Source organism: Falco cherrug, chromosome Z (genome assembly GCF_023634085.1).
Source record: "Falco cherrug isolate bFalChe1 chromosome Z, bFalChe1.pri, whole genome shotgun sequence".
Taxonomy (NCBI): Eukaryota; Metazoa; Chordata; class Aves; order Falconiformes; family Falconidae; genus Falco; species Falco cherrug.
Window position 1 is genome coordinate 77,521,616 of NC_073720.1, and position 24,650 is coordinate 77,546,265.

At 47.5% G+C, this 24,650-nt stretch overlaps 2 protein-coding genes across 4 annotated transcripts; both read right to left on the reverse strand.

Moving 5' to 3' along the window:
- Nucleotides 1-5,968, reverse strand: LOC102048934 (tektin-3-like). The gene is given in 6 exon segments (XM_027800295.2): nucleotides 1-1,960; nucleotides 2,204-2,271; nucleotides 4,261-4,344; nucleotides 4,882-5,000; nucleotides 5,003-5,465; nucleotides 5,930-5,968. Coding segments are annotated over 6 exon segments (1,146 nt in total). The 3' UTR covers nucleotides 1-1,587.
- Nucleotides 3,786-23,501, reverse strand: LOC114014922 (maternal embryonic leucine zipper kinase-like). 3 transcript variants are annotated; one of them, XM_027800300.2, is made up of 6 exons: nucleotides 22,939-23,487; nucleotides 22,544-22,649; nucleotides 21,983-22,098; nucleotides 19,735-19,803; nucleotides 18,548-18,640; nucleotides 5,935-6,069 (listed from the first exon to the last, which is right to left on the reverse strand). In XM_027800300.2, exons 3-6 carry the CDS (start codon nucleotides 22,061-22,063, stop codon nucleotides 5,986-5,988), a joined length of 327 nt encoding a protein of 108 aa, XP_027656101.1. In that variant the 5' UTR covers nucleotides 22,064-22,098; nucleotides 22,544-22,649; nucleotides 22,939-23,487; the 3' UTR covers nucleotides 5,935-5,985. The 3 variants fall into 3 exon arrangements, 2 of the variants coding, with proteins under 2 accessions (XP_027656101.1, XP_055555091.1); XM_055699116.1 differs by lacking the exon at nucleotides 5,935-6,069 and adding an exon at nucleotides 17,663-17,771 and having other exon boundaries at nucleotides 22,939-23,484; XR_008730233.1 differs by lacking the exons at nucleotides 21,983-22,098; nucleotides 22,544-22,649 and adding an exon at nucleotides 3,786-5,482 and having other exon boundaries at nucleotides 5,930-6,069; nucleotides 22,939-23,501.
- Between the last annotated feature and the right edge of the window lie 1,149 nt (nucleotides 23,502-24,650).

Here is a 24,650-nt window from a genome sequence, read left to right on the forward strand (position 1 = left end):
TGATTCTTCTACAGACCATTTTATTTTAATGTCACATGTGAGATTTTCTTGTTTGACCAGTCCACCTCTGCTAGTCACAGCTAGGGACACCCCCTAAAACTGCTCGTTATGGCCCAAGGAGGTGGCTGAGCACAATGTTGTGTGACTGTATCCATGCTTTAGAGACCCCTGAGAGAGCTTCTTTGAGCTCTGGTGGCTTGCTGACTATCCAGCAGTATTTTTGCATGCATGCTACTTCCTTTCTGACAGTGTAGCAGCTGTACTTGATGTTCTTCCTGTTCTCCAAGATGGCTCACTTCCTTGAAAAGGCTGTAATTCTGTTACAGCTGTTATGTTGCTCATAATCAAAGCAATTAAGTAATAATTCAAGTTGCCACTTGATGAACCTGTTTTTGAAGTAAAATCTATATAAGGTGCTGCAAGCCCATCTCTGCTCAGTTAATCACTGCTGTGTCAAGCACTTTTCAGGAAAGCTTTCCATAAGACCCACCGCTGCAAGCCAGGGTCCATCAACGGTCTGCACTCCCTCTGCTTGGCAGAGCAATGCAGGAAACGCAAGGATAATCATGCAGCAAGCACAAAGCACTGAGGCTGAAAGCATGTCCTTCGAGGAGAAGCAAGCCTGTGACCCCCGTGGCATGCCCCCCAGCAGAGACTTTCCACAGGGCAGACAGCATTTCTGAACTGCCAGAAGATGCATGAAAGTGAAACCTCTGGATACCCTTTGTTCATTAATACTTACCAAATGATAACATGGTCATGAAGACAACAGTGATACTTGTGAAAGCTCAGACAAACAAACCATTGTCCCCAAAACCCAGGTGTTTCAATCAGACCTCATGTTTACATTTGAGGCACTTAAATGCCAAGTGATTCCCAGCTTCACAACAGCGCGCAGATTGTAGTCAATTGGTTTTGCTTATAATTTACCTCAGTTTCATACTAAACTGAGTGAGCATTAGATAACGCTTGATTCCCTGGCTGTGCATTCAAGCTGAAGTTCATGCCTGTGCAGCAGTCCAGAACAAGGTCAACAAGAGACTTAAATACCACGTAAGTCATTTAAAACACACTGATTCTTGGAACACTTTACCTGTCTCTGAATTATAGCACCAATCATTTGCAATTCATCTGCCTGTCTAAATATGTCTGAGTTCTACTGTGAATAATTATTAAAACATTAGAAAAATTGAAACAATCTACACCCCTCCATCAACTGCATGCACCTGTGTGAGCAGCAGATTTATTCCCACAGCCCTTTGCCACTTAGGGCATACCTCTGCGAGTGCTGGTTTAGGTCACCGCTCATTTACTGCAGAGCCAAAGCCGAATTCCTGGCACCCAAAAGCAGCTGAACTCTATCCCAGAACCATGCTCTCTATTTGTTTATCTTCTATGTCATTTCAGCTCCCTGCCAGGTCATCTCTACACAGGGGTGAACCCCCCCTGACAACTTTACGTCAATGAAGAGCACTCAGCCAAGCACTGACACATCTTTCGAAATGGGCATTAACTTAATGAGCTGTGCAGAGGTGCTGGACTGAATTTGTTTTCAGGCTGATCTCTGAACCCAGATAGAATGTTTCATTAGGTGGGAGCTGCTTGCACCTGCTGGACATTCAGTATCCAGCTGATAGCAGGGGGTTGTTCTTTCTTTATGGTGAGAAATGGCCACTCCAAGGTGAGTGTCTCCAGGTGGGATGGATGTGCCGTGCAGAGACATATGCCTCTACAGTGAGCTGGGGAAAACCAGCTCCTTGCCAGGGAGATGCACCATGCATCCCAGGGACAGCTCGGCACTTGCATGCTGCCTGGCATGCATTCAACCTGCTCCACCCCTTGGCCGTAGCCAATGCCATCAGAGGTGTTCCTTGGGTGATGGCACTTGACGATGCAGTGGGCCATCTGCCTGTGGGCCAGGTTGCTCTCCAGCTCATGCTGGGCTGCTCTGTTGGACCCTCAACACACAAACAACAGCCAGGGGTGGGGATGTACGGGGGGGGGGAACTTTTTCCTCCCCATTCCACTTCCCCATGGGCAGCCAAGTGCTGCCAGGAGCATCACTGCCCACTTCTCAGGGACCCTACACAGGTTTTACACCTGCAGCATGCAGGTAGAGGTAGGGGGTCAGCTGGGGGTTCCCGTTACAGCTGCCAACACACATCAGCCCTGCAGCATGAGAGAAGGAGCTCCTCCTTACATGAGCTGGGCTGCCACCCTATCCAGGCACCACTGCATCCTCTCCTGGCTGGACCCAATGACGTCCACTTCCTGGGGAAAGGCAAAGCACGATCCCACCAGTGTCTGTGCTCAGTCCTCCTGGTCACACTCATCCCCTTGGGTCTCTCCAACCTTGCACACAGCAAGAATGCACCTGCCTGTCTGTCTTGCCAAAGGAGACAGGCAGGGAGTGGAGAAAGTGCCCCCCAACCCCAGCACACCCGCTTGTGTAGCTGAGCCTGCCTGCAGTGACTGGGAGGGGATAAGAAGGTGCTGTGGCTGTGGCCTCTGATTCACTTTCGGGGTGGGTGGCCAAGTGGTTTTTCAGCTTAACATCAATGTCAAGTGCTGCTTAGTTCCACTACAGGGAGACAGGGACAGATCCTTACCTGATATGAAGAGGTGTAGTTGTTCCCTGGACCAGCGGTGCTACACATCCCCATCTCCAACTACCACCTGCCCTTTTTACTCCCAAAATGTTTTCTTCCCCATGAGAAATCCCACCCATACTGGACAAGAGGAGATGGACTTGACTTTGGTGAAAATCCCCAGTCATTTCTAAGAAACATTCAGCTCCACAGGAGGAAGGCATGTGTTGCTCTCAGCTCACTTGACTGCAGCACACATCTATTGAATTTGTGAAGCTGCAGCTACTGGAGGGAGGTGCTTAGTGCTCCGAAACTAGTAATTTTTAAGCCATCCTGTCTGCACGTGCCAGCTGAAAAGCACAGCCTAAATGTGTCCCAAACACTTAAAATCCAAAATGCCATTATGGTGATATGAGGTCTGATTATTTTCCTAAAATCTCATTACTTTTAAATTCAATCTTTTAATTATTTTATGGCCTGACTCAGAAGAAAAAAACCCTAATGGAGCAGTGGCTTCACAGCCCTAGGGGCTTTAATTTTCTTCCCAGTTTCATGATGCCCTTGCAGTGATTGTATTTTGCTGTACTGTGCATTAGGATCCCATATCTTGTGCCAACTCTCATCATGTTCACTTCTTCTTCATAATTTAAAGCAGACTATATAAAGACAGGCAGGAGTGCATATTTTTATGATTTCTATAAAATACACTGCCGAAGGGTCTAGAGAACAAGTCCTGTGACATGTGGCTGAGGGAACTGGGGGTGTTAAGCCTGGAGAAAAGGAGGCTCGGGGGGCACCTTCTCATTCTCTTTGACTACCTGACAGGGGCTGTAGGCAGCTGGGGGTTGGTCTCTTCTCCCAAGTAACAAGCAACAGGACAAGAGGAAACGGGCTGAAGTTGTGGCAGGGGAGGTTCAGATTGGATATAAGGAAAAATTTCTTCATGGAAAGAGCTGTCAAGCATTGGAGCAGACTGCCCAGAGAAGTGGTTGAGTCACCATCCCTGGAGGTACTTAGAAGATGTGTAGATGTGGCGTTTAGGGACGTGGTTTAGTGGTGGGCTTAGCAACGCTGGGTTAATGGTTGGACTTGATGATCTTAAAGGTCTTTTCCAACCTGAACGATTCTGTGATTCTAAGCACACATAGCTGCGGTCCTACTGTGGCCACACTGCTCTGAGCAAAGCAAAGCTGGGGGTAGATGTAATATCTTTTATTAGACCAACGCATAGAGTGGGGAAAACCAGACAAGCTGTCGGGCATGCGCTGCTTTCTCCATATCTGTATGTGCATACGTGTGCAATACATAGATAGAGATAAATGTATGTGATACAGATACGTGCCTGTGACATAGATACATATAGAACCTGTTCTGGCAGGACTCTGAAAGGCAGGACAATGTCTCACAAACTCCTTGAAGAGGGACAGAGGACCCTGATATGCTACACAAACACACAGCTGGTTTTCAGCTATTCCTTCCTCTATAAGGGCAAGTCTTACCCACACCATGTGGGCATGCTGCTGTGTGGGGAACGCCATCCCCTGGTCCAGCAGGTTTTCTGGGCTGGAAGAGTTCAGCACCTCACCAGCACTAAGGAATCAGTGAGGGAACAGGGCTGCAAAATCCGTCTGTGGAGGTTTAGGTAACACATGATATGTGTTGCCAAACCTACTGTGAAGAGCTGTTTCTCCATGTTATCATGGACTAGGTTGATGCCCATCCTCTTCTCCCGGTGATGCAAGCACTTCCAAGTGACCTGTTGGGAACTTGTCATCACTGCTGGCTACTGGGGCAGTGTTCCCTACAGGGATGCTCCCCATGTCCAGTAATGTAAGAAAAGAAATTACAGGTGGGCACAGAGGTGACAGCACAGGACCCAGGTTTAGCTGACAAGGAGCAGCTGAGCTGCAACATCAGCATTAAATCCACATGAAGGAGCACACGTGTCTGTGGTGCCACCACAGCTGAATGCAGGGACCTGTGTCAGGCTGGATGCTGACCTTGCCAGAGCCTCACAGTAAGACATGGGCTTTTGTCTCCCAAACCAGGATTTTGGATATACCACTTATAAAAATACTTGGTTAAGCAAATACTGTTCTGATGTGCTTAGCATGTGCTGACAGGGGATGCAGCAGATGGCAAGGGATTTGCTTACTGCTAACTTAACTCATGGTCTCTTAACAAAAACTTTATAATTGTCACGGAGCTGTAATGGAACTTCATTAGATGTTTGAAAGGCTGCAGATGTCTCAGCAGGAGGCTACAGCCTGCAGCCCACCGGACAGGGTGCTACCTGGAGAGGGGCCTCCAGCACAGCCAGGGCTCTCTCCAGTTGGTTCTTCATGTCTGTGAGTGTGTTGCTCTCCCCAGTCATTTCATCCAGCTCATGGCACAGTTCTGACTTCCAAAATCATTGACACGTTCTCCCAGGTTTCTGGTGCTTTTTGCTTGGGTTTTCTTTGTTTGCTGATATTTATTCTGAATCATGTGGGAGGTTTCAACTCTCAGATGCTCTGCACTGTGCCAGGAAGTCTCCAAATCTTTGTTGTTGGTCAGGTTGGAGCTGTACCAGTCATCGGGGGTGTACCGGGTGAAGAGGGCTGCTCTGTCAGAAATCAAAAGCAGCACTTTGCTGGGAGCTAACCCCTGGGAGCTTTTGGAAAAGGGAGCCAAAGCTGGGTTGATGGCAGCTGCTTGATAGTAGGTGTGGGACATCCAGAGGAGGCTGAAGCTCTGAGGCAAGGGATTGTAAGGAAAACAGTTCTTACACCTTGAAGCCATGGTGCTGATGGCAGGTAGGAACCTGGTAGGGCTTGATCTTTGATGAGTGTACATTGCTGTCAAGGGAGAGCCAACCAGCTCTATTCCTGAGCGCTGCTATTCAGGTATGTGTCCTGCACAGAGGAGATAGGAGACAATGTCACTGAGCTGCTGCAGTTGTGTTACATCTTACAGCAACACATGCAACTTATAATACAAGCAGTGATGCACACAGCACCCACACAATACCTGTCCAGGCCTAAACCTCTTGAAAACAAATCCCTTCTGACAGCAGCCCAAGCATTTGTATAGAGAAGATTTTGACTTTGTGGTTAGTATCTAGCATCAGGTCTTGAAACGCAGAGAGAAACAAATATGGCTGCTAAGGAGAACAACAGATATTATGCCTTCCTTTTCCTTATATCTGCCAGTCCAGTCAAACTTGAGTTGATAATTCTCTGCTGTCCATTTGTTTCTTTTGGCTAGCATACTTGCTGATCTTAAAGTACTTCAGATGAAATTTCCTCTTTAAAAGTTCCATTATCAGCCCAAATAGCTCTGGGCACACAGCTGCTACCTACCCAGCATGATTTGTGGGCAAGCGACTTCATCCTCATCATTTCTATCTTCACTTGCATTAAATGCTTGAGTGAGGAGTCTGCAGGTGAGCTGAGCTTTGCAGGACTATATCCCAATTCGAAAAATCCCCACCTATGTCAACCTAAAAAGAACAGCCACATCTTGACTTGCAAAAGAAGAAAAATGTCTTTGGCTCACCTGATGTAAAATTAATGTGCTTGGAAACGAGATACCCCACAATGTCTTTTCAGAACAGCTCGTAAACCCCAACCTTGCAGTAACCCTAGGAGGAATGGCCACACAGGGAAGTTTTGCTACCAGTAACGGCAGGCAACACTGTGGGTGCTATTGCTCTTTTCAGATTGAGGTAATTCGTCAACTATTACCAGAAATATAATGCAGAATGCCACCAAAGGTACCCAGCACACCTAGTCTGAGGATGAATGTTCAGGAGAGCATGTTGTACACAGTATGAAGTTCTTGTGTGGTTACAGGTGTCACCCACTGGCAGAATAAGTCTCCATGGCTGTTGTCACCACCTGCCATGTTGCACAGATGAGTCCTTCCTCTAACACCGACCTATCCCCACTGCTCCCAGCCTGGCTCAAAGCCCCAATGGAAGATGAGGACACTGGCATACTACAAGATCCCTGGATGGGAGTGGGGTTTGACACAAAGCATGTGCTAAATCCTATTTGTTACAGTATGAAATCAACATTATGCCTTTAAAAATGGGATGTTTGCATGAAATAAACTCACTTCTATTCTAGAACAAAGCATCCACAGAAGCAGTCCCTTGACTAGAGGTGTAATTGTTCCTCCTGGGTTAACCTGATCACTTTGCACGTGCAGGTGAGCTGAGAGAGACTGGCTTGTTTTTAAAATCATAAAAAACCTTGGGAAAGACAGATGCCTTCATTTTAGTCACCTCTGCCATGAAGAATGCCTCTTTCTGCACAAGGGTAGGATCAAGGACTCAGGCTTTCCTACTGGAAAGCTTAACAGGCAATAGATGGGAGACACACAGAGAGAGGCAGCTCTGCCTGTGAGCTGCTGTGACTGTACACCAACGGTAACCGTCTTGAATGCCAGGGTCTCAAAATGCAGCTATTAAATAAACAGCAAATGCAGGAGAGTAACAGGTCCTTTAGCTAGGGCAAGTTGGACAAAAATAGGGATGAGTCAGAGGGGAGAGTGCACAGCCTGCCACTAGGAAATGAACTTTCAGGACTGTAGTTCCAAGCCTTGCCCAAGTTTGGCCATGCTGGCATGGGCTGCCCCAGTACCTGACTTGAAAGCAGCACAGCTGTGGGCACCGGATAGGCAGCAAATGTAGCAAAAAGACTTTCACAGACATGACCCTCTAAGCCAGTTTGGAAGAACTGAGGATGAAATATCTGTGATTAGGTCCAACAAAAACCACTGTGCGTGCTGGTTCCACAAACCAGTCACTTCAGCCCTTTTGTCCCTGCCAGGGATAAATGACTGCACTTTCCCTAGCTCCCTATTTATACTTGAGCAACAGCATTCAGAGAATGGGAGATGACTTCCCTGGCTCCCACCCCTGCCAATAAATTGCTCCCTTTCAGATATTGGCAGGCACATTTCAGAAAGAGAGGTAAAAACCTTGGGAATGGACTGGAGTTACTTTTCCCTACATTTCCAGCTGAAATAAATGCCCCTGCATCCCCCTCGGGATAAACCATCCCAGGGTGACGCTTACTTCTTACCACCCCTGCACACAGACACACTTGTGGAGCCACTGATCACCTCATTTGGGTACATTTGGATGATATAAGAGATATTGGGGGGGAATTAGAAGAAATACTGGCTTTTTTAGTCCTCCCCTCCCTGTTAAAGTACGTGCTCACCCTTACCTGCCTGGGTGTAGGGTGTGCTCCAGGGTTTTGGGGGTGCCCGGCGTGCAGGGGTGTCTACTCACCACTGTGCAGTCAGGCTCGGTGGCAGCACCGCCAGGCATTGCAGCATCCCCAGTGCAGTTGGTGACACAGGACCAGGGGAGCACTGCCACGGGCACAGGTTGCTCAGTGACCAGGTTCTTCCTAGGCAACATCCTGCAGCCATTACAACAACCTGATGCAGCAACTAGACGGAGCCACCCCTGGGCAACAAAATACCCTCACACTGACATCCTAGTTCCTGCCCTGGACAACCTACTTCCCTCACTAGGCAACTTTGTGCAGCCCCGGGGCAACCAGGTTGGATAGGTGTTGAGCAGCTGAACAATGGTCTTTTTGGATTTAGTCATGGTCATTTGAATGGTCATTTGATTTAGTTTTAGGTAGTCCTGCAAGGAGCAGGGAGTTGGACTTGATGGTGCTTATGGGTCCCTTCCAGTCTGAGATATTCTATGATCCCATGAACTTGGTGCCCTCAGTGGGCAACCCGGGGCCACTACCCCTGCACAACTCAGCACAAACTCTGCAACCTAGTGCCTTTGCTGGGCAACTTGATCCCATCCCTGGACAACCCTGGTGCCATCAGCAGGCAACCCGCTACAGCCCCTGGGCAACCAGGTGCCACCTGTGGGCAAACCAGTGCCCTCACTACATAGCCTAGTGCCAGCACTGGTGCTCCTGGGCAAGCGGAGGCCTTGCTGGGGCAGGAGAGTGCAGCAGGCTGGGAGTGCTTGCACCCCAGATGAGGAGACGTGCAGTGCCCCCAGGAGCCCCACTGCAGCACAGCCTCACACAGCACCAGGGCAGTATTCAGGGGCACCCGGTGTCATCGGGACTACTTCCTGGAAGAGGGCCCTTCCCCAGTTATTTCAGGCTTTAGCTTGAGAAAAGGCATTGAAACAGGAGGAGCCGCATAGTGCCAGTGGGGGCTAGCACAGCTGCTCCGGCTAACCCAAGGGGGTTTCTCTCCAATTTTTTTAAAACACCCCATCAGGTCTGTTGTGAGGATCTCTGTGTCCCACTTCATCCAGAGGAAACCTTTTCATTTGCTTCATTTTACCACTTTAGATTAACTGTGAGCTACGTGGATGGCTCATCCAGGCTGATCCATCTGTCTTAGAGTCATCTTCAGTTCCCTTCCATTTTCCCAGCTATTGCAGCTGCAGGCTGAGATTGTACCAGTGTGTTCTACAGCCTGTCCTGAGTGCAGTGACACCCTGCCCCACTGCTCCTCCTCTCGGTGCACATGCACACCCAGAGCTGCCCCCATGAGAAAGCCATGCCTCAACTGGCAAAGATCTGACATAAAAAATAACTCCAACTGCTTTGTGTTACAAAGTCTGGCACACTTTGATTTTCCTTTAAACATGTGTCCTGCTTTAGCTGGGTGAAGAATCAACTTAGTCAAACTGCAATAAAAAGTTCAGTACACAAGTTGCTTTTTTATAGCTAAACCAGATAAAATAATTTCAATTAAAGCAAGGCAACACACACACCCTTGGACCAGCCTTGCTCTCTGGTCCTTGCATGCTCCCAGCATCCATCTACACTACTCTTACTCCCTGGCTGGAGCTAATTTTGTTTAGATTAATCACTACACAACAACGGACACCACTTATTGTGGTAGGTAACCATGCATTTTTTGAAGTATCTACTACATTAAGCAGAATGTATGACCCTTTGGTCCCAGCAAAGTCTGGGGTGGCTTTTCGAGTGAAGGGCTTGTGACATACCTAAAAGCTACAAAGATGAGGAGAATTGGCATGGGTAAAGCAGTCACACTCACAAGCTGAGTGACACTCAAGCAAGAAGTTATCAACTGCATGCAGTAAATGGTCCCCAAATCCCTCATGCTCTGGGTACCACACTGAATGAAGCAGACTATTCACATCACCTCCATTCATTCAAGTAATGAAGCTCGGTTCCTTAATTGTGACTACAACTCCATGACAGCAAATACACCAAGATGCCTAAGTACAAAATCTACCGCCAAAAAGTGTCAATCTTTCTGTCACAGCTCTACATTCTTGCTATCTATTAATATAGCATTACACTGGATCATAAGCTGCCCTTCTGAAAACACCCAGATCCAGATCTTTTATAGCATCCACCATAAGTCTACATGAACCCGTAACATCACTCAGTCGCGGTTTTATGCCACTTTTGAATATTGCTGTCTCTCCTATAAACACTGTACCTTCCTGAAAGGGATCAACTGTCTATTCAGTACCAGAATAATTTTCAAAAGTCACATTAATTCCTAGAGGCTTCAAAAAAAATTGAACTGTGTGTGGTGCATCCCATGCTGTCACACTTGAAGCGCCAGGATGCTCACAGGCAGTGCATGCTGCCATCTGGCCTAGGGCTACTTCAGGGAGTCAAACAGGCTTCAAGATTTTATCTATTTATGAAAGCAAGGCTGGCTCCTAGGGACCAGCTGCACACAGAGCTGCAGCCACGGGCATGGTCCTGCAGCAGGCTCCATCTGACTGGGAAACACATGAGACTTTCTAGGGTTTTACTGGGTTTCCCACATTCTGGTGAAAACGACGAGTTGGCCGTGAAACACCGACGGCCAAGGACTCTCAAGGTGAGGCTTGGGCTGCTTTGATCTCTTCGTGTAGCTGATGGAAAAAGATGGCTCTGACCCCTTGCTGCCACAGCAGAGGTTGGGACTTGCAGGAGGAGGGCTGCAGACCAAACCTAGAGGAGAGGAAGAGGAGGCTGGGCACGCTGGTAAGGAGAAAGAGCCAGCTTTGGAGAGGGACAGCCACTGGAGATCATCTGGGCCTCTCCCCTTCTCCATCAACAACCCCTCAAAAACCTTTGTCATTTAGAGAAGCTCAGGAATTTGTGCTGGCTCCTCCAGAGCCCTGTGCAGCACCTGAAAGTGCCACCGTCCTGCTGGTTGGTTAGAAAAGCCAGCTCCCCAGTCTGCTGGCACTGATCTGTGCTCTGCAGGCAGAGCTCCAGCAGGGTAAATATCCATGAATAAATAAGAGGCAATGCCAAATTCCAATTTGCCATTAATTCCAACTCGTTTGAGTCACTCTCTTGATATCCTTAAATAGCTACAAAAACGCAGTCCATTAACAGGTTGCCCCAGAAGGACCCATCTCCTCTCCCTTGCTCTGGTTTAAGGTGGGATTACCTCTGTGATGTACATGAGCCTGTACTGGAGTAAATATAGCATAAGGTAAGGAAGAATCAGCCTACAGTTAGTGCTGCAGTGCAGCCAAGACTGTCTGCACGTGCTGGTGAAGGCTGGAGAAACCATCTCGCGCTGTCAGCACATCAGTACGTGCAGTGCTGTCCTGTGCTCTGTTCTGACACAGGAGCTTTTCACACAGAAACTGTGAAAAATGCTTATTGTGAAACCTTGTCTTTCTCTGAGGTGGAAGCGCGCTTTATGTATCCTGTTGCCCTGAAACAGCGGTGAGCAACAGTCCAAATATTCTGCACAAATCAGTGACAGTTACCTAAGTGAATAATTCCTTATGTATGTATTTCATGTGCATTTGTGGGGTTTTTTTAAACATTGTTGAGGGGGTTAGTGATTGTTTTCCCAGAACCTGCATTTTCTGCCAAAGTTCACATCTCCTTCCCCACCCTGACTTTTCTATCTACAAACTGAGGGGATATGTTTGAACAACTGCAAGAGGACAAGGGCAGGCTGCGGCAAGGGGAGGCAAAGCAAAACTTCTTCCCTGTCCTGCCCACACCCTCATTTCCCTGGTGCAATGGCAGGGGTGTCCATTCCCACCCCTCTCATACCCTCATCCTGATGGAGCAAGCACGTCCCACCTCCAGCCCTGCCTGAGAACTGAGGGAGAGGCTGTTGTCTACAGGGCAACATTTCACCAAATTTCTCAAAGGCACTGGGAAAAAGATGTAGTCAAACCTGCGAGACCTCCTGTGTGGGGACGCAAATGCAATTTGACACTGACATACCTCTCTGTCCCCACACAAAATTGCCCTGGAGCTCAGGAGCTACATGCGACATGTGAGAGAAGCCCAGCTGCCCCAGGTTGGCCCATGAGGACACACTGAATGGGAGCTACCTCACCAAAGTTTAGACATTGCAATCTAAGTAATTTTTCTTTATAGTCAGTAGGAAGAAACAGGTCTCTCCAGAGGCCATTATCTGAACTATCTTAAGTGCTGGTTTTAGCATTAGGCAAATTGTGCAAAGGAAAGTGCATTTCTTCCATGTCCCATAAAAGATGCACAGAGCGATACCCAGACTTTGACATCTAACCGACCATCAAGGGCAGATGAATGCTGACTCTCTCAAAAACACCCTCAGTCCTTCAGCAAGGCCAGACCTACTGAAAATCTGCCCCTGAAGTTTTGGTTTCCAAAGATACCAGGCATGGAAAATTGGCTCTAGATGAAGATAATCCTCACCTCCAAACTTGAAGGTCTTAATGAAGAGAGAAACCAATAAAGAGATCAAAAAGTAGACTAGTAGATGAATTATTCAAGCTAACAATAGTAGCGTTTGGTTGAGCTTTCCAAACAATAAACATGGCATGAATAAATCCCTCCTTGAGCTCTCATAATGAGTCACAACCTCAAAATCACAGATGCTCAGAGCAGGCTGCTCTGCCCATCCACAAGGTTAAGACACAGATAACTGATGTAATCACAGCAATCGCGATCTCAGAAAACTTAATAATTTGCTGGTGATGTTCTAAGCAGTGCCCAAGGAACTATAGGAAATAAAACCCAGTGACTCTGGAGAAAGTCTCCCTGTAGCCACTTCAATACACCATGGGCTTGTGGGTGGGGTCCTGGATTTTGCTTTCTGTGTTGGCCTCACCACAAAGTCCAAGGCTGTGGGACAGTCATACTTTAAATCGCATCCAACAAGCAGAGGGGTTGCTCACACCATAAAGTTCAACCAACTCTACACACAAAGAGGCGTACAAGCAAGTAGGAGACAGTCCTATGCACACCCACTGATTCATAGTCATATAAAAGGTCTAGACATCAGCATGAACAAAGATGAATGCATGCCCAGAGCAGAGGATGAAGAGCACCACACCACATCTCTGGTTCCCTGGACCTGCCAGGAGCCTCACGGGAGTTTTGTTCTTCCAACCAAGTGCACACAAGGTCACATTTTGGGGTCACCTCCTTGGCATACAGGAAAGGCCTTATGAAACCATTCCCAGCTACTTCTCCTTTGTATATCCCAGCTTGCTGGTGAGATAGGCCCTTGATTTACCAAAGCTGCAACCTGCCAACCACCACAGGGGCTGACTTCTTTTCAAGGAGAAGGCCAGGCAAAAACTCTTCAGAGCTGACAGCACTGCGGTCCAACAACTGATGGAGGGGGCAGAAGAGAAATGAAAACAGTTTATATTTGCCTTGAAATGCCCTACCTGGGAAAGCATTTAACCACATGCTGTTTGTTAACACTACAACCAGCCTCATTATTTCTGTGCAATTCAAACACAAACTTGAAATTGAGTATCTGAGATCTGCCGAGTAGAAATAGACGGCTTGCATAATTGATGCTATGCACATGCTTTTGTGCATAGCTGAAGCGAGTTATTAGTGGCCCCTCCATGGTTGTGTGCACTCTTATTTCAGAGCAAGATGTGAAAGCAATTAGCACAATGGGAAGACTATCTTTAAGGCTGTGGGGCTTTTTACAGGATAGTATCTATTTTTGGACCTATTTTCTTGAGGTGAATTTTGGCAGGCTACTCATGGACTGGCTTATGTCATGGATGGCTATTGTTTATAAAGTTTTTTACTGCTTTGGCAAGGGCTTAGCTTGGAAAGGGGAGAAGGGTTATGATATTTATTTTTTCCCCTGTCATTATATTCAGGCTACTATTTCACAGAGAGCAAAAGGATCACAAAATCTGCAGAGCTGATGAAAACGACCTTGTCTTCTGCCTCCTCAGGGAACAGTGAAGGCTGAATGCAGTCCTGTTGTGGAAGTGCCCAGAAAACTTGTCTGGAAAAAACCCCAGCCTTCATGGAAAATGCTTCTAAAAAGAAAGAAAAAGAACCTCTCTCCCCCTGTCTCTCCTCACTCTTCAGCTCCCCTTGCAGCACTGCCAAGGTGTTCTTTCCACACTCATTTAAACATTCTTCACCACAGCAGCAAACGTTTGCAAAGAAGGGCTGCACTTCTGCACTGTCCTGTGGCACAAACCCTTACTTGTCTTTTGCTGCCGCTCAGAAGGACACGACTGGAAAGGAGCCTTTGCTGCAGAAAAGCCCCTGATTCCTGGCCTGTAGCGCTTGCCTAGATGACGAAATAATACCGAACAATCCCAACAGACCAGCTACTCCAAACACTGCTGGAGCCCCAGAAGAGAAGGGTCCGTGTAGCAGTTCCACCAGTAAAGCATGGTGCTAGCTAGGTCTGCAGTACCCTTCCCCACTGCTATCATACTGGTCCAGCTCAGGGGGAAGAAAAAGATTTCCTAGTGCACAGTTACCTCCATAAATGCTCAGCAGATGCAGCAAATGTTCCTTACAGCAATGGTTGCCACAAACCTGCTGGGCACAGCATTGGCAGCTACTTGATGTTGTATTTAAGCTGCTGGAGTGCATCCGTTCTATTTCTGCAGCAGCAATGCCCCACAGCTGAGCTGTGAGCAAGGCTCTGCTGGGATGCATGTGGTACATCCAGGTCAGGAAATAGGCAGCCAGCTCAGAGAAAAAATACTCTTGATAAACAAGTGAGACATGGGGGTGTGCTGACCTAACTCCTCCCAGGTCAGAGGAAGTTGGCCAGTGCTCACTGCAGCCTTTCTCCCATGCTCCCTCCCTCCCTGGGCTTAGGATACAGCCCACTCTTCAGGCTTGAGTACGCAGCTGAGAAAAAGTAGAGGGAACACCTACTCTGCTCCAGCCCCATACATCTGCCCAGGGGACCTCAGAGGGCTGCAGCCACAACACAGTAATTTAGATACTAGTTACTTTTATTAGAACTTTCCAAGATACAGGTGGCCTTGGCTGCTCCCTCCCTAACATACACACAAAACGCACAGAGTGCTTGTGCCTACAGTTTGTTTTAAAACACCACCCAGACTGTGCTTGACTGATTTTAATACCTCTGCAAGGAGATAACCTACAGAGTTACTTCTGCTAAAAATGAAGCAATAATTCCATATGTCACTATCACTTATTATTCAGGATTACTCAAGGGGTTTTCTAACTCCAGACAAGATTTCCTTTTATCAGATTTGGCCACTGAAAGCTCTGATAAGCATAAAGCGTGTGTATTTACAAGCCATTTTGATAGGCAACTTAAACTCCAACTACATTTAGTGGTTGGATAACACAGACAGAGCAGCCTACCTCATTTGGCCAAATGTTAGGCTGGAATCACAGCCTGAATCTGAACTGTCTTTTCCTTTCAGAAAATTTTACTTTCTTACCACATTTGTGACTGGCCCTTAGAGCTGTCCCAGAACAAGCCAGGATGCCAGAGAAGGATCACCAGTGAGATGAATCTCAGTCTGCTCCCAGCTGCAGCCTGTGATGCTCAGGGCGCTTGGTGGTTTAGGTCAGCATCACGCTCTGGTTTCCGTACACCAGCAGCTGCTGGGGTTTGAGGGTTACTGAGGGTGTTTACTACAAAACAAAGGGAAACCATTTCCATGTAAAGTTGATAAATAATTAAGACCACTGAGGTCAGCTTAGATCCTGTAAATTACTTGATAGCATTTGGCAGATTTTTTTGCTAGAAAGGGCAGATGAAATTTCCTAATAAAGACTCCTTTTTTTCCTACCCCTGTGAGTGTCTTTCATCATGCATCTGTCCCCCTGGTGACAAGCCAGCATGAGCAGTGTTTCTTTTCTGCCAAGCCCTGCCACAGGCCTTTAGAACTATCATTAAGAATTCATCCCACCAGTATTTTGCCTGATACTTTATCTCATATTACATGTAATTTTTATCCTTAGAACACTGTGGTCCGCTTAGCCAGATGGAGTATGTGGCACGTGCTAAAGATAATGTAAAAGCAGGGTTGAATCAATGGGTTTATTCCCTTGCGAGCAACCAGTATTTTCAAGCAAAAAGTGTTTTCTGATTGTACCTCCTGAAAAAGGTTAATTCTGGCATGTTTTGGAGAGATGAATATTGCTCAGAGAAATTGGTAAGAAGATGAAAGTCACTGAGGTCTCTGCACACTCAACCCTCATAAAAGCCTGCTCCAAAAGGCACCTACAGGCCATTTTGGTTTGGGGTTTGAGTTGACAGCTGGTATTTTCACCTGCAACCCCTGAAGGGATGTGCCAGCCTCTCATTTTTCCTCTAAATCCATGGCTTCTTCCTGATTCTTGCCTTACACAGTTATAATAAAAGGCACAAGCACTTTTCAGGACTCCTGGGACGGAGTGGGGTGCAGAGCAGTTGAAGAATGAGCAACCCACCCAGAGACACAGCCCATGTACTTTACACACAGGTGCCACCAACCCGATGGCAGGACTCCTTATTGCCACAGATTTCCCAAAGCCACCTCTCTGTTGATCTATGGGTGCACAGTAGGATTTGTTCTGCTGCAGCGAGCTCTGCAAAATCCATTCCCGGGGTCTGCCCAGGAAGAAATTCTTTTGGACAACTAGCTGGTGCATGAAAAAAGTCTACAGGGACCCCAAAGCCCCTTCTGCCAGATACCTCCCCAAGGCAGATGGGGGAAGCCATGCCAGGTATCTGCATACCACAGGGGAATCACGAGCATATCCTCATGGAGACAGGCTCTAGTTCTGGTGCTGAAGCCTCAGCAGCGTACCTGCAGCACAGGTCCTTCAGTTCTTGCTGCTCAAGGACTGCATAGATACTTGCAGCTGGGGACTCCTCCTTACCCAATACAGACTGGCTGTATGGCAGGCATCACCCATTTTGTTCTTCAACCATACTTTTTTTCTTAACCTGTGTTAAAAAAGCTGGCCAAAAATGCTTTCTGCCTGGTACCACACAGCACTAACAGAGATACAAGTCTCTCTGAGTAGCAAGATGCGGATAAACAATATTAACAAGAGCATCCCCTTGCTTGCTGTTTTGTGCCCACTCCACAGCAGGAAAGCCACACAGGCTGGGCTTTCCCAGTGTCACCAACAGTCCTTGCGAAGAAAAACAGTTGGACAAAGATGTCCTGCACCCAGAAACTCATCATACAAATAAATCTGAGAGTGGGCAGGAGGGGCCTTGCTGCTGGTGAGCCTGAGCCAGAACACAATCTACCTTCACCCATCAGCTCTACAAAGCAAAATAAAACATCCTGATTTCACCTTAGAACAATGACAATAGATAAAACCATATAAAGATAATGAAGCAAAAAATAACTAGATGTGAAATATATAATGAAAGCCAGAAAAATATGCCAGGAAATTTGCATTTTTCCACCCTTTGCTGAGAAACGGTTCTGTGATGTGCTTGCCCTGACTGTCTGCAATCACTAAAAACTAGAGCAGCCAGAGCACCTATAGAGATCAGTGACACCTGAGAAACCAGTAACAAAACTCTGGGCTTTCAGTGGGACCACCACTCACCTAAGCACAGCAAGGTTTCTCAGTGATGTCTGTTTAGCAGCAGTATCTGCCTAGGCTAGAGCTACGGGCAGTGACTCCTTAAAAAGAGTTACCCACTAGAGTGAGACAAGTATTTACCCTGAGCCAAGTAACTACAAAAATCCAGCACAGGAGTGTCGGGGCATGTGCCTTGCTGTGGAGAAGCCCTTTGAGCCCACTTTCAGAGACAAAATATAGGGAACGGAGGTGTAAAAACTGGGAATAATTAGCTGGGAGAGAAGACTGAGAGAGGCTCTTATCAATGTCTACAAATACCTTAAGGGCAAATGTCAAGAGGATGGAGCCCGGCTCTTTTCAGTGGTGCCTAGTGACAGAACAAGGGGCAACAGCCACAAACTGCAACACAGGAAGTGATCTGTGCAATCTGCAAGGGAGACGTATGGAGGTCAATCTGATCAATCTCCTAGAGATGATTCTAAAAAAGCAGAAAAGAAGATGGGGTAAAAAAAGGTCAAAGGAGACAACCTGGCATTTTTATGTACTTGTCGTTTGGCAGCTGGGTCTGAAAACAAGGGCAGGAGCATCATGTGAATCAAAAACTTTTGGTTTACTCAAGGACAGTCCATATTCCTTTGGCACACTAAACTCCAGTGTGCGTGACCCTCACCACCCGCACCCTGAACAGGGATGCCCCGAAGGGCCATTTGTGTCACTCAGTTGAGACCATTGCAGCCACATGGAGGGGAGAGCTGCAGCCCTGGACCCAGCAATGCAAGTTTTCATACATGAATTTCAAGCTGAAGACAGGACTGGTAAAGCATACAAGATACTGAGACCACACAAAGACTTGCAACAAGAGCTGGATGATTAACAGAACAAATCACTGCTTGAAAGAATGTGCAGTAGAAGGAAGGAGTTGAAGTTACTGTTTTGTAGGGCAGTAAAACATGGAGCAACACATCGAGACAGCAAAGGATTAGCCAGAGACAAACTACCCAGCTGCATGGTTTGTGGCCAAGAGCATGACGTGTTGTTCCAGGCTGTGACTGTTGAGGCTAGTCACACAGCTTCTGAGAACTACCTGAAGCAATGTTACCCAGCAGTATTCAAGAGTGAAATCAAGTCAGCCCATCTGAACCTCACCCCCTTTAAATACATGGGGTGGGGGGAAAACCCCTAAGCCACAACTGTGCTACTTACCTCTGAGCTAACAAATGCTTTGCCTCGAATCAGCTCTGGTGCTGCATAAACTGGGCTTCCACAGCACGTGTTCAGGAGATATTCAAGGCCACCCTAGAATAACACAGAAAATTGATCACACAGAAGCATTAGCTTTAACACAGCTTAAGGCTCCTTTGGCATATTAAAGGCCTCAGAGGATTCATCTTGCTCTGCCGTGCTTATACATTCACCTTATATTTTGCTTTGGTGTAATACAGGGCTTCGCTAGGCAAAAATTGTGTGAGGTCATGAGTATCCTCTAAATGTTCAGATCCCAAGTTGCTCATTCATCCATTATCCTAGCAGTCTTTCCCACAGCACCTCCTCCAATAAGAATACTTGCCTTTGCGACCACAGAGAGATGGAAAGAAGTGATCCAAGAACTGCTGGCAGGCGGCTAGCTGGTTATTTATGCAAATATTTAATGCAATAACTTTGTGAAGAACCACTAGAAATGCTTCCTTATTAAAACCACGTTAGTACTTTTCCCAGGCTTTGTTCTGAGATCAGAGTAAGATGACATTATACCATCAAGATGACTAATAGTCTTGATTGCCTGCAAGATGTTCTTTCTAACACGAGTCAAATAAAGTGATCTGAGGACAAGTAGCTGTCTTTGGATCAGTAAGACCTCTTTCCCATTAGCTTGTTTATTAACAGCACCCACCTAGCATGTTAAGCTGAAAAATAGAAAGGGCTCCCAGGAACTAATTTTAAAAACAGGAAAGAACTCAGTACAAGCATACAGAACCAGAGGATTTATAAATGGAACAGGAATAAACTATTTGATTCTATCCACAATATACACATACATACAAGTCTTTTTTGAAGAAATGTGCACCAGCATAAGCTTTGTATTACAAGCCTTTATATGTGGCAGCAGGTGATACACATATAGGATTATCTCTGCCTTAGATTTTGGTAAAAGATGAAGTGTAAGAGAAGTAAACGATCCAACAGTCTGGTCATTACATGCAGTTAACTGCTCTCTCATGCATTTAAGGCCTTACAAAGTAATTAGCAACCAGATGACAGCTTGGATGCAAACACCCTGAATTTAGGGTCTGTGGGCAAGTCTCTGCATTGCACTCAAGTCAAACATGCACTTCGTATGTGTGTGCAGCAGCTGATTTAGCTCTGCTCTGGAAAGCAACCAATACTCTTACCTTTGGTTTTACATGAAGTCCAAAGTCTACCAGCTTCAAATTATGTTCCTCACCAACCAGCAGATTTTCCTGGTAAAACAGAAAGTGGTAATGAATGCTTCTATAACCTAAGTGTCCAAGAAACTATGCTTTCTTTCCCCTTACTTCTTCTTGTCATTAGCAGCTGGAATCTACCTAAAGCTCTCCTCGGGAGTTTGCTTGGTTGCGAATGAGTACACCCCATATTCCAGATGGGGAATACTAGTTCCTGTCTGCTGAGAGGGGCCTGGGAGGGGCAGAGGGTTGATAGACAGCAAGCTGAAAAAGAGGCAGCAGTTTGCTCTGGCAGAAGAGGTGGCCAGCAGTATCAAGGCCTGTATGAGAAAGAGCACAGCTGGGAGACTAGGGAAAGTTATTCTAGTTCTGTGCTCAGCACAGCTAGTTTCTGTCCCCTAGTACAGGAAAGAAACTGAAGTAAGCTCAGTGGATGGCTACCCATCTGCTCAGGATGCTGGAGCACTTGCTCAATGAGAAGAGGCTGAGGGAAAGATGTTCAGCCGTTAGATGAGAAAGCTTCAGTGGAGACCTCGTGGCAGCCTTTTAATATCTACAAGGAGGGGAGGAAGACTGAATTAATCTCTTCACAGCAGCGCACAGTGGGATAATCACAGACAACAGACATTCAAGCAACACTCAGCTGGGAAATCAGGAAAAGTCCTTCTCCTTATAAGGACAGTGAAGAGCAGAACAGGTTGCACTGCCTCATCCTTGGGATAGTTCAAAGATGTGACTGGGTAAAGCCCCAGGAAGCTTTAGCAGGAGGTTCAAGCAGAAGCCTCTAGAAGTCACTTCCCACCCAAGTTCTTACATGATCCTAGGAATCTGCCAGCTCTCCAGCTACAAGCCAACTCCTTCCACGAGGTACATACAATGCTACATACAACGCAGGGAGTCCTTTGGAGACAAAGGTTTCATGAGCTGCCTAGGAAAACGCTTGTGCACTAAGAATTTGCTTTTCTCAGAGATGTCAGCATCTCTAAAAATGCTAATTCCTAACCCCTTCAAGCAGAAGTGCACTCAAGTCTTTCACTCCCTAAACCTACACTTAAATTCTGCAATGACAGCAAAGCCCCAGCCTGGGTCCTGTAGCATGTATCTCCCCCCTACACCCTCTGTCTAGCCATCGCTTGTTTAAGCCTTCAGTGTCACTTCTTCCTTTGGGGATGAAAACAGAATGGTTTGCACAACAAGGTGGCACCATAAAGACTCTCTCCAGGTACAAGCTGGAATAAAGGGGATAGCAAAAACACCTAAGCAACATTTAAAGTCAGATCCATGTCTCTGCTCCACTCCCAGCTGGAGCATGTTGTTCTGTTTCTCTTTCAGAGGAAGCTCCTTCCTCCATTATAGCCACATCCAGCTCAGCTGAGGAATACAATAGAACATAGAAATAACGCTCTTCCAGAAGACCTTTGTTAGATAAAGAGCTCTAAGCACAAGTGAATGGAGAAGGTATGACTTACTCTGGCTTCTAAAGAAATAAGAGTAGCTGTTCATTATTATTTATGCAACTCTGACTCCTAGTCACACTTACTGGTTTGGGATCTCTGTGGGCATATCCCTGACTGTGAACATAAGCAACTGCTGGCTGAAACAATCTGCCAAAAAAACACACAAGCTTCCTCTTCTGAAAGATGGTCCTCAGAGACTATGTAATCAAACAGCTCTCTGCCAGGACAGTACTGCATGAAGACAGGGGAAAAAAAGACTGTATTTAGAATACAGCAATGAAATCTAAACGACAGCAGCTCTGGACAGCAACTAGAGGATACTATTCCACTCCCTCTGCTTTATTGCAGTAGTGCCCAAGCATGCCCTGGGTCAGCACTGCAGCACACCAAACAAGCTGAGAAGTCAGACTCTTGCCTGACACGTTGCAACAGATGCATCATGCTAACATCACAGGCAATACAAATTGCCAAGGAGGTGACAAACACACAGGAGTTCTGGGGTCCTGCTTGTGCTATTTTAAAACAACTGAAGCCCAAGGTAGGAGTTAGAGTTATCCCACTCACTGTAAAACAGTGAGGAGTGGGTTTTAGAAGAATAGAAAGCATAGAACATATTACCAGCTTCATTTCTAAACTAAAGTATCTTGAACATACTCATCATTGAGATAAATTTTAAGAATGGTTTCATTTAATTGTTATCATCTACCACTACAGCTAAACCCAGGAACCTTCACCATGGTAGAAACACCATTTCTTACCTCTGAGATCACAAATATTCCCTTGGATGTCTCTATCACATGATACAACCGGCAAACAGGCTGGTGACTTAAGCTTTTCATGGCATCAACTTCTAGTTTAACATGAGGCAAGTCATCGTAAAAGACCACAACAGCAAGCTATGAAACGGCCAACTCTAGACAGCCTGTACTTCACAGTAAACAGACTATAGCGCAACACACAGCTTCACAGCATGCAGCTGAGAGCATACAGCTCAACTGCTCAAATTCAATCCAGCAACAGCTCCGCCATTACTCCCCTACAATTCTGGCACATCAATCAGTGAAACCAGAGGGGCAGACATAAAATAGCTAGTATTCTCATCAGCGTTATCTTTGAATTCCTGTCATAATCTTTAGCTTTCTCAATTTCACAGCCAGCAAGCGTCACCCTCTCTATAAAAGGGCACAAGATTTGTGGTATTCTGTTGAAATTCTTTCAAGTCTACAGCATTCATCAATAGCCAAGAGGACAAGCAAGCAGCACTTTGACCTGCCACATCTGTGCATTGCTGCCACAGGAACAACAAAAGATTCTACCAACCTTTAAGTATCTCCCAGCTTACTCCTAGAGCAAGCTTGTCCATGACCTTTATCGCAACTTGTTCATCACAGAAGCATTGTACAAGTTTTACCTTTGCAAACCCACCTAGAATTTAAAAAAAAAAAAAAAAACATGCTTACAGCTCAGAGTGATGACATGCTTTCACGCCTTTAATAGCACGGTTATGCTGGACTACATAGCACGTACACTGTGCAGAGTCTTCACTAGAGGAAGAAGCGATGGCCGCCCAACTTCCCACTGCATTTTCAGAATTCTGTCCCCCAAAACACATGCAACATGACCTACAGATTTTGCAGTAACGGTTATTCTAGAGAGGCTCTGAGAAACGCTGAAGCAGTTAGATTGCACACACGCATTCGTAGATTATGCCTACCTGTTCCAATTGTTTCACGTAATTCATAGTACGGGAGAATTTCCTCATAGGAGAAAGCGTAGCCAGTGCCCACACTCCTCCACTCCGAGCAGACCCACAGAAACTGAAAGCACCGTTGCTGCAGCTCCGGTGCTGCACACCCAGCAATAAAATCACCGGGCAAGTAAGCCCGGACGCCGCAGGCTGACGGCACAAGGCGCTGGCCTCTTTCAGGGGCTCCTCGCTAACGCCTGGGAGCGAGAGCGGGCAGCTGCTCTGCAAAAGCAGCGGTAACGGCCCCGCCACAGCCTCCTCCGCAGGGCAGCGACCGGGACCCCAGAGGACGCTGCAGCGGCCGCCTCCTCCTGCAGCCTGCGCCTGGGAGGCAGCGCCGGGAAGAGGCGGCTCAGAGCGCTGCGCTCACGACGACAGCGCCCAGCTCTGCTGCGGGCCGGGGTCCTCTCGGGCTCCCCAGGGCCCTGCCGCCAGAGCACCGGCGAGAGGCCACCCGGGCGGGACGGCAACCGGAGGCGAGGGGAGCAGCCACCAGAGGGCAGTGCTGGCCGAGCCGGCCGCTGCCGTTCAGCTCTCGCTGCCACTGCGCCCGCATCCGGGCGGGGCGGCCCAGCGGCCAATCACCGCGCAGCGCTTCACCGGAGCAGGCGGAAGCGCGCAGTGCATGACGGGAGGGAGGTGGGGGCGGAGCTGGGCGGGTGGGCGCCGCCATGGCGGGAGGGCCTCCGCTGCCGTCTCGTTGCCACGGCCCGTCCCGACAGAGACGGGAACCAGCGCGCGCTCCCGTCGGGAAGGCTGCTGCCTCCTCCAGCCGGCGGGCAGCGGCGCGGGACGGGCGCCGCCGGGTCTGCCGCCGCGCACAAGGTGGCCGCCCGGCTCGCCGCGCTGGGGAGACTACGCTTCCCAGCATGCTCCGCGGCCCCTCAGCGCCGTGCGGCCCCTCCGCCCGGCCCGAGACTGCCCTGCCCCGGGCACCGGGGCCGCTCCGCTTTGGAGCAGGCTGGGGGGGGGGGGGAGGCCCTCAGAGATGCAGGGTTTGCTGTGTTACGGCGGGGATAACGCGCCACAAGCAAATAAAGGGGGACACACACACCCCAGCTTTGGTGTAGCATCTTGGTTTTATAAACTGCTTCTCCTCTGGAACCCTCTCTGACAGATTAAAGCTGTTCGGAATGAAGAGAAAGACCCACATTCCCAAGAGTAAAGTTAAGGTCTCTCCAGAATAATAAAAAAAAGGAGTGTTTCAGAGAGAGACAATACGGCAGTTCCCTTTGGGCAAAGCAAATGTGTTCTGCTTTGTGGAGATGTCTCTTCCAGGTGGGGTGCTGCCAGTTAACGGCTCCTTGTGTCCTTTTGTCCCGATTACTACCGTCTCCTGTTACAAAACCCATGGATTAATTTCAGTGCCACGTTCTCAGCCATTCCCTGAGGGACTCACACACTAAAGACAAGGAATGAAAGGGTTGGAGTGCACCTCATCACTGATATGGACGAAAACAAGGCAGGATACCATAGTGCTGAGGCTTAACCCCGGGCGAGCTGCAAAGCTACACACAGCTGCTTGTTTGGGTTGGGGAAAGAAAAAAGGGAGAGTAAAAGTGAGCAGCTTGGTGAATCAAGATGAAAATTGTTTCATCACAGGCAAAGGGGAATTGGAAGAAGACAAAAACAAATCTATTTTTTTTTTATTTCACTTGGGTGAATAAATAAAAACAAAG

Coding starts and splice junctions, on each gene's coding strand:
- LOC114014922 (XM_027800300.2), bottom strand. CDS start 22,063: ATGAAAAGCTTAAGTCACCAGCCTGTTTGCCGGTTGTATCATGTGATA. Junction 18,641..19,734: donor GACTTCATGTAAAACCAAAG/GTAAGAGTATTG, acceptor GTGTTATTCTAG/GGTGGCCTTGAATATCTCCT. Junction 6,070..18,547: donor AAGCATTTGTTAGCTCAGAG/GTAAGTAGCACA, acceptor TGTTCTTTTTAG/GTTGACATAGGTGGGGATTT.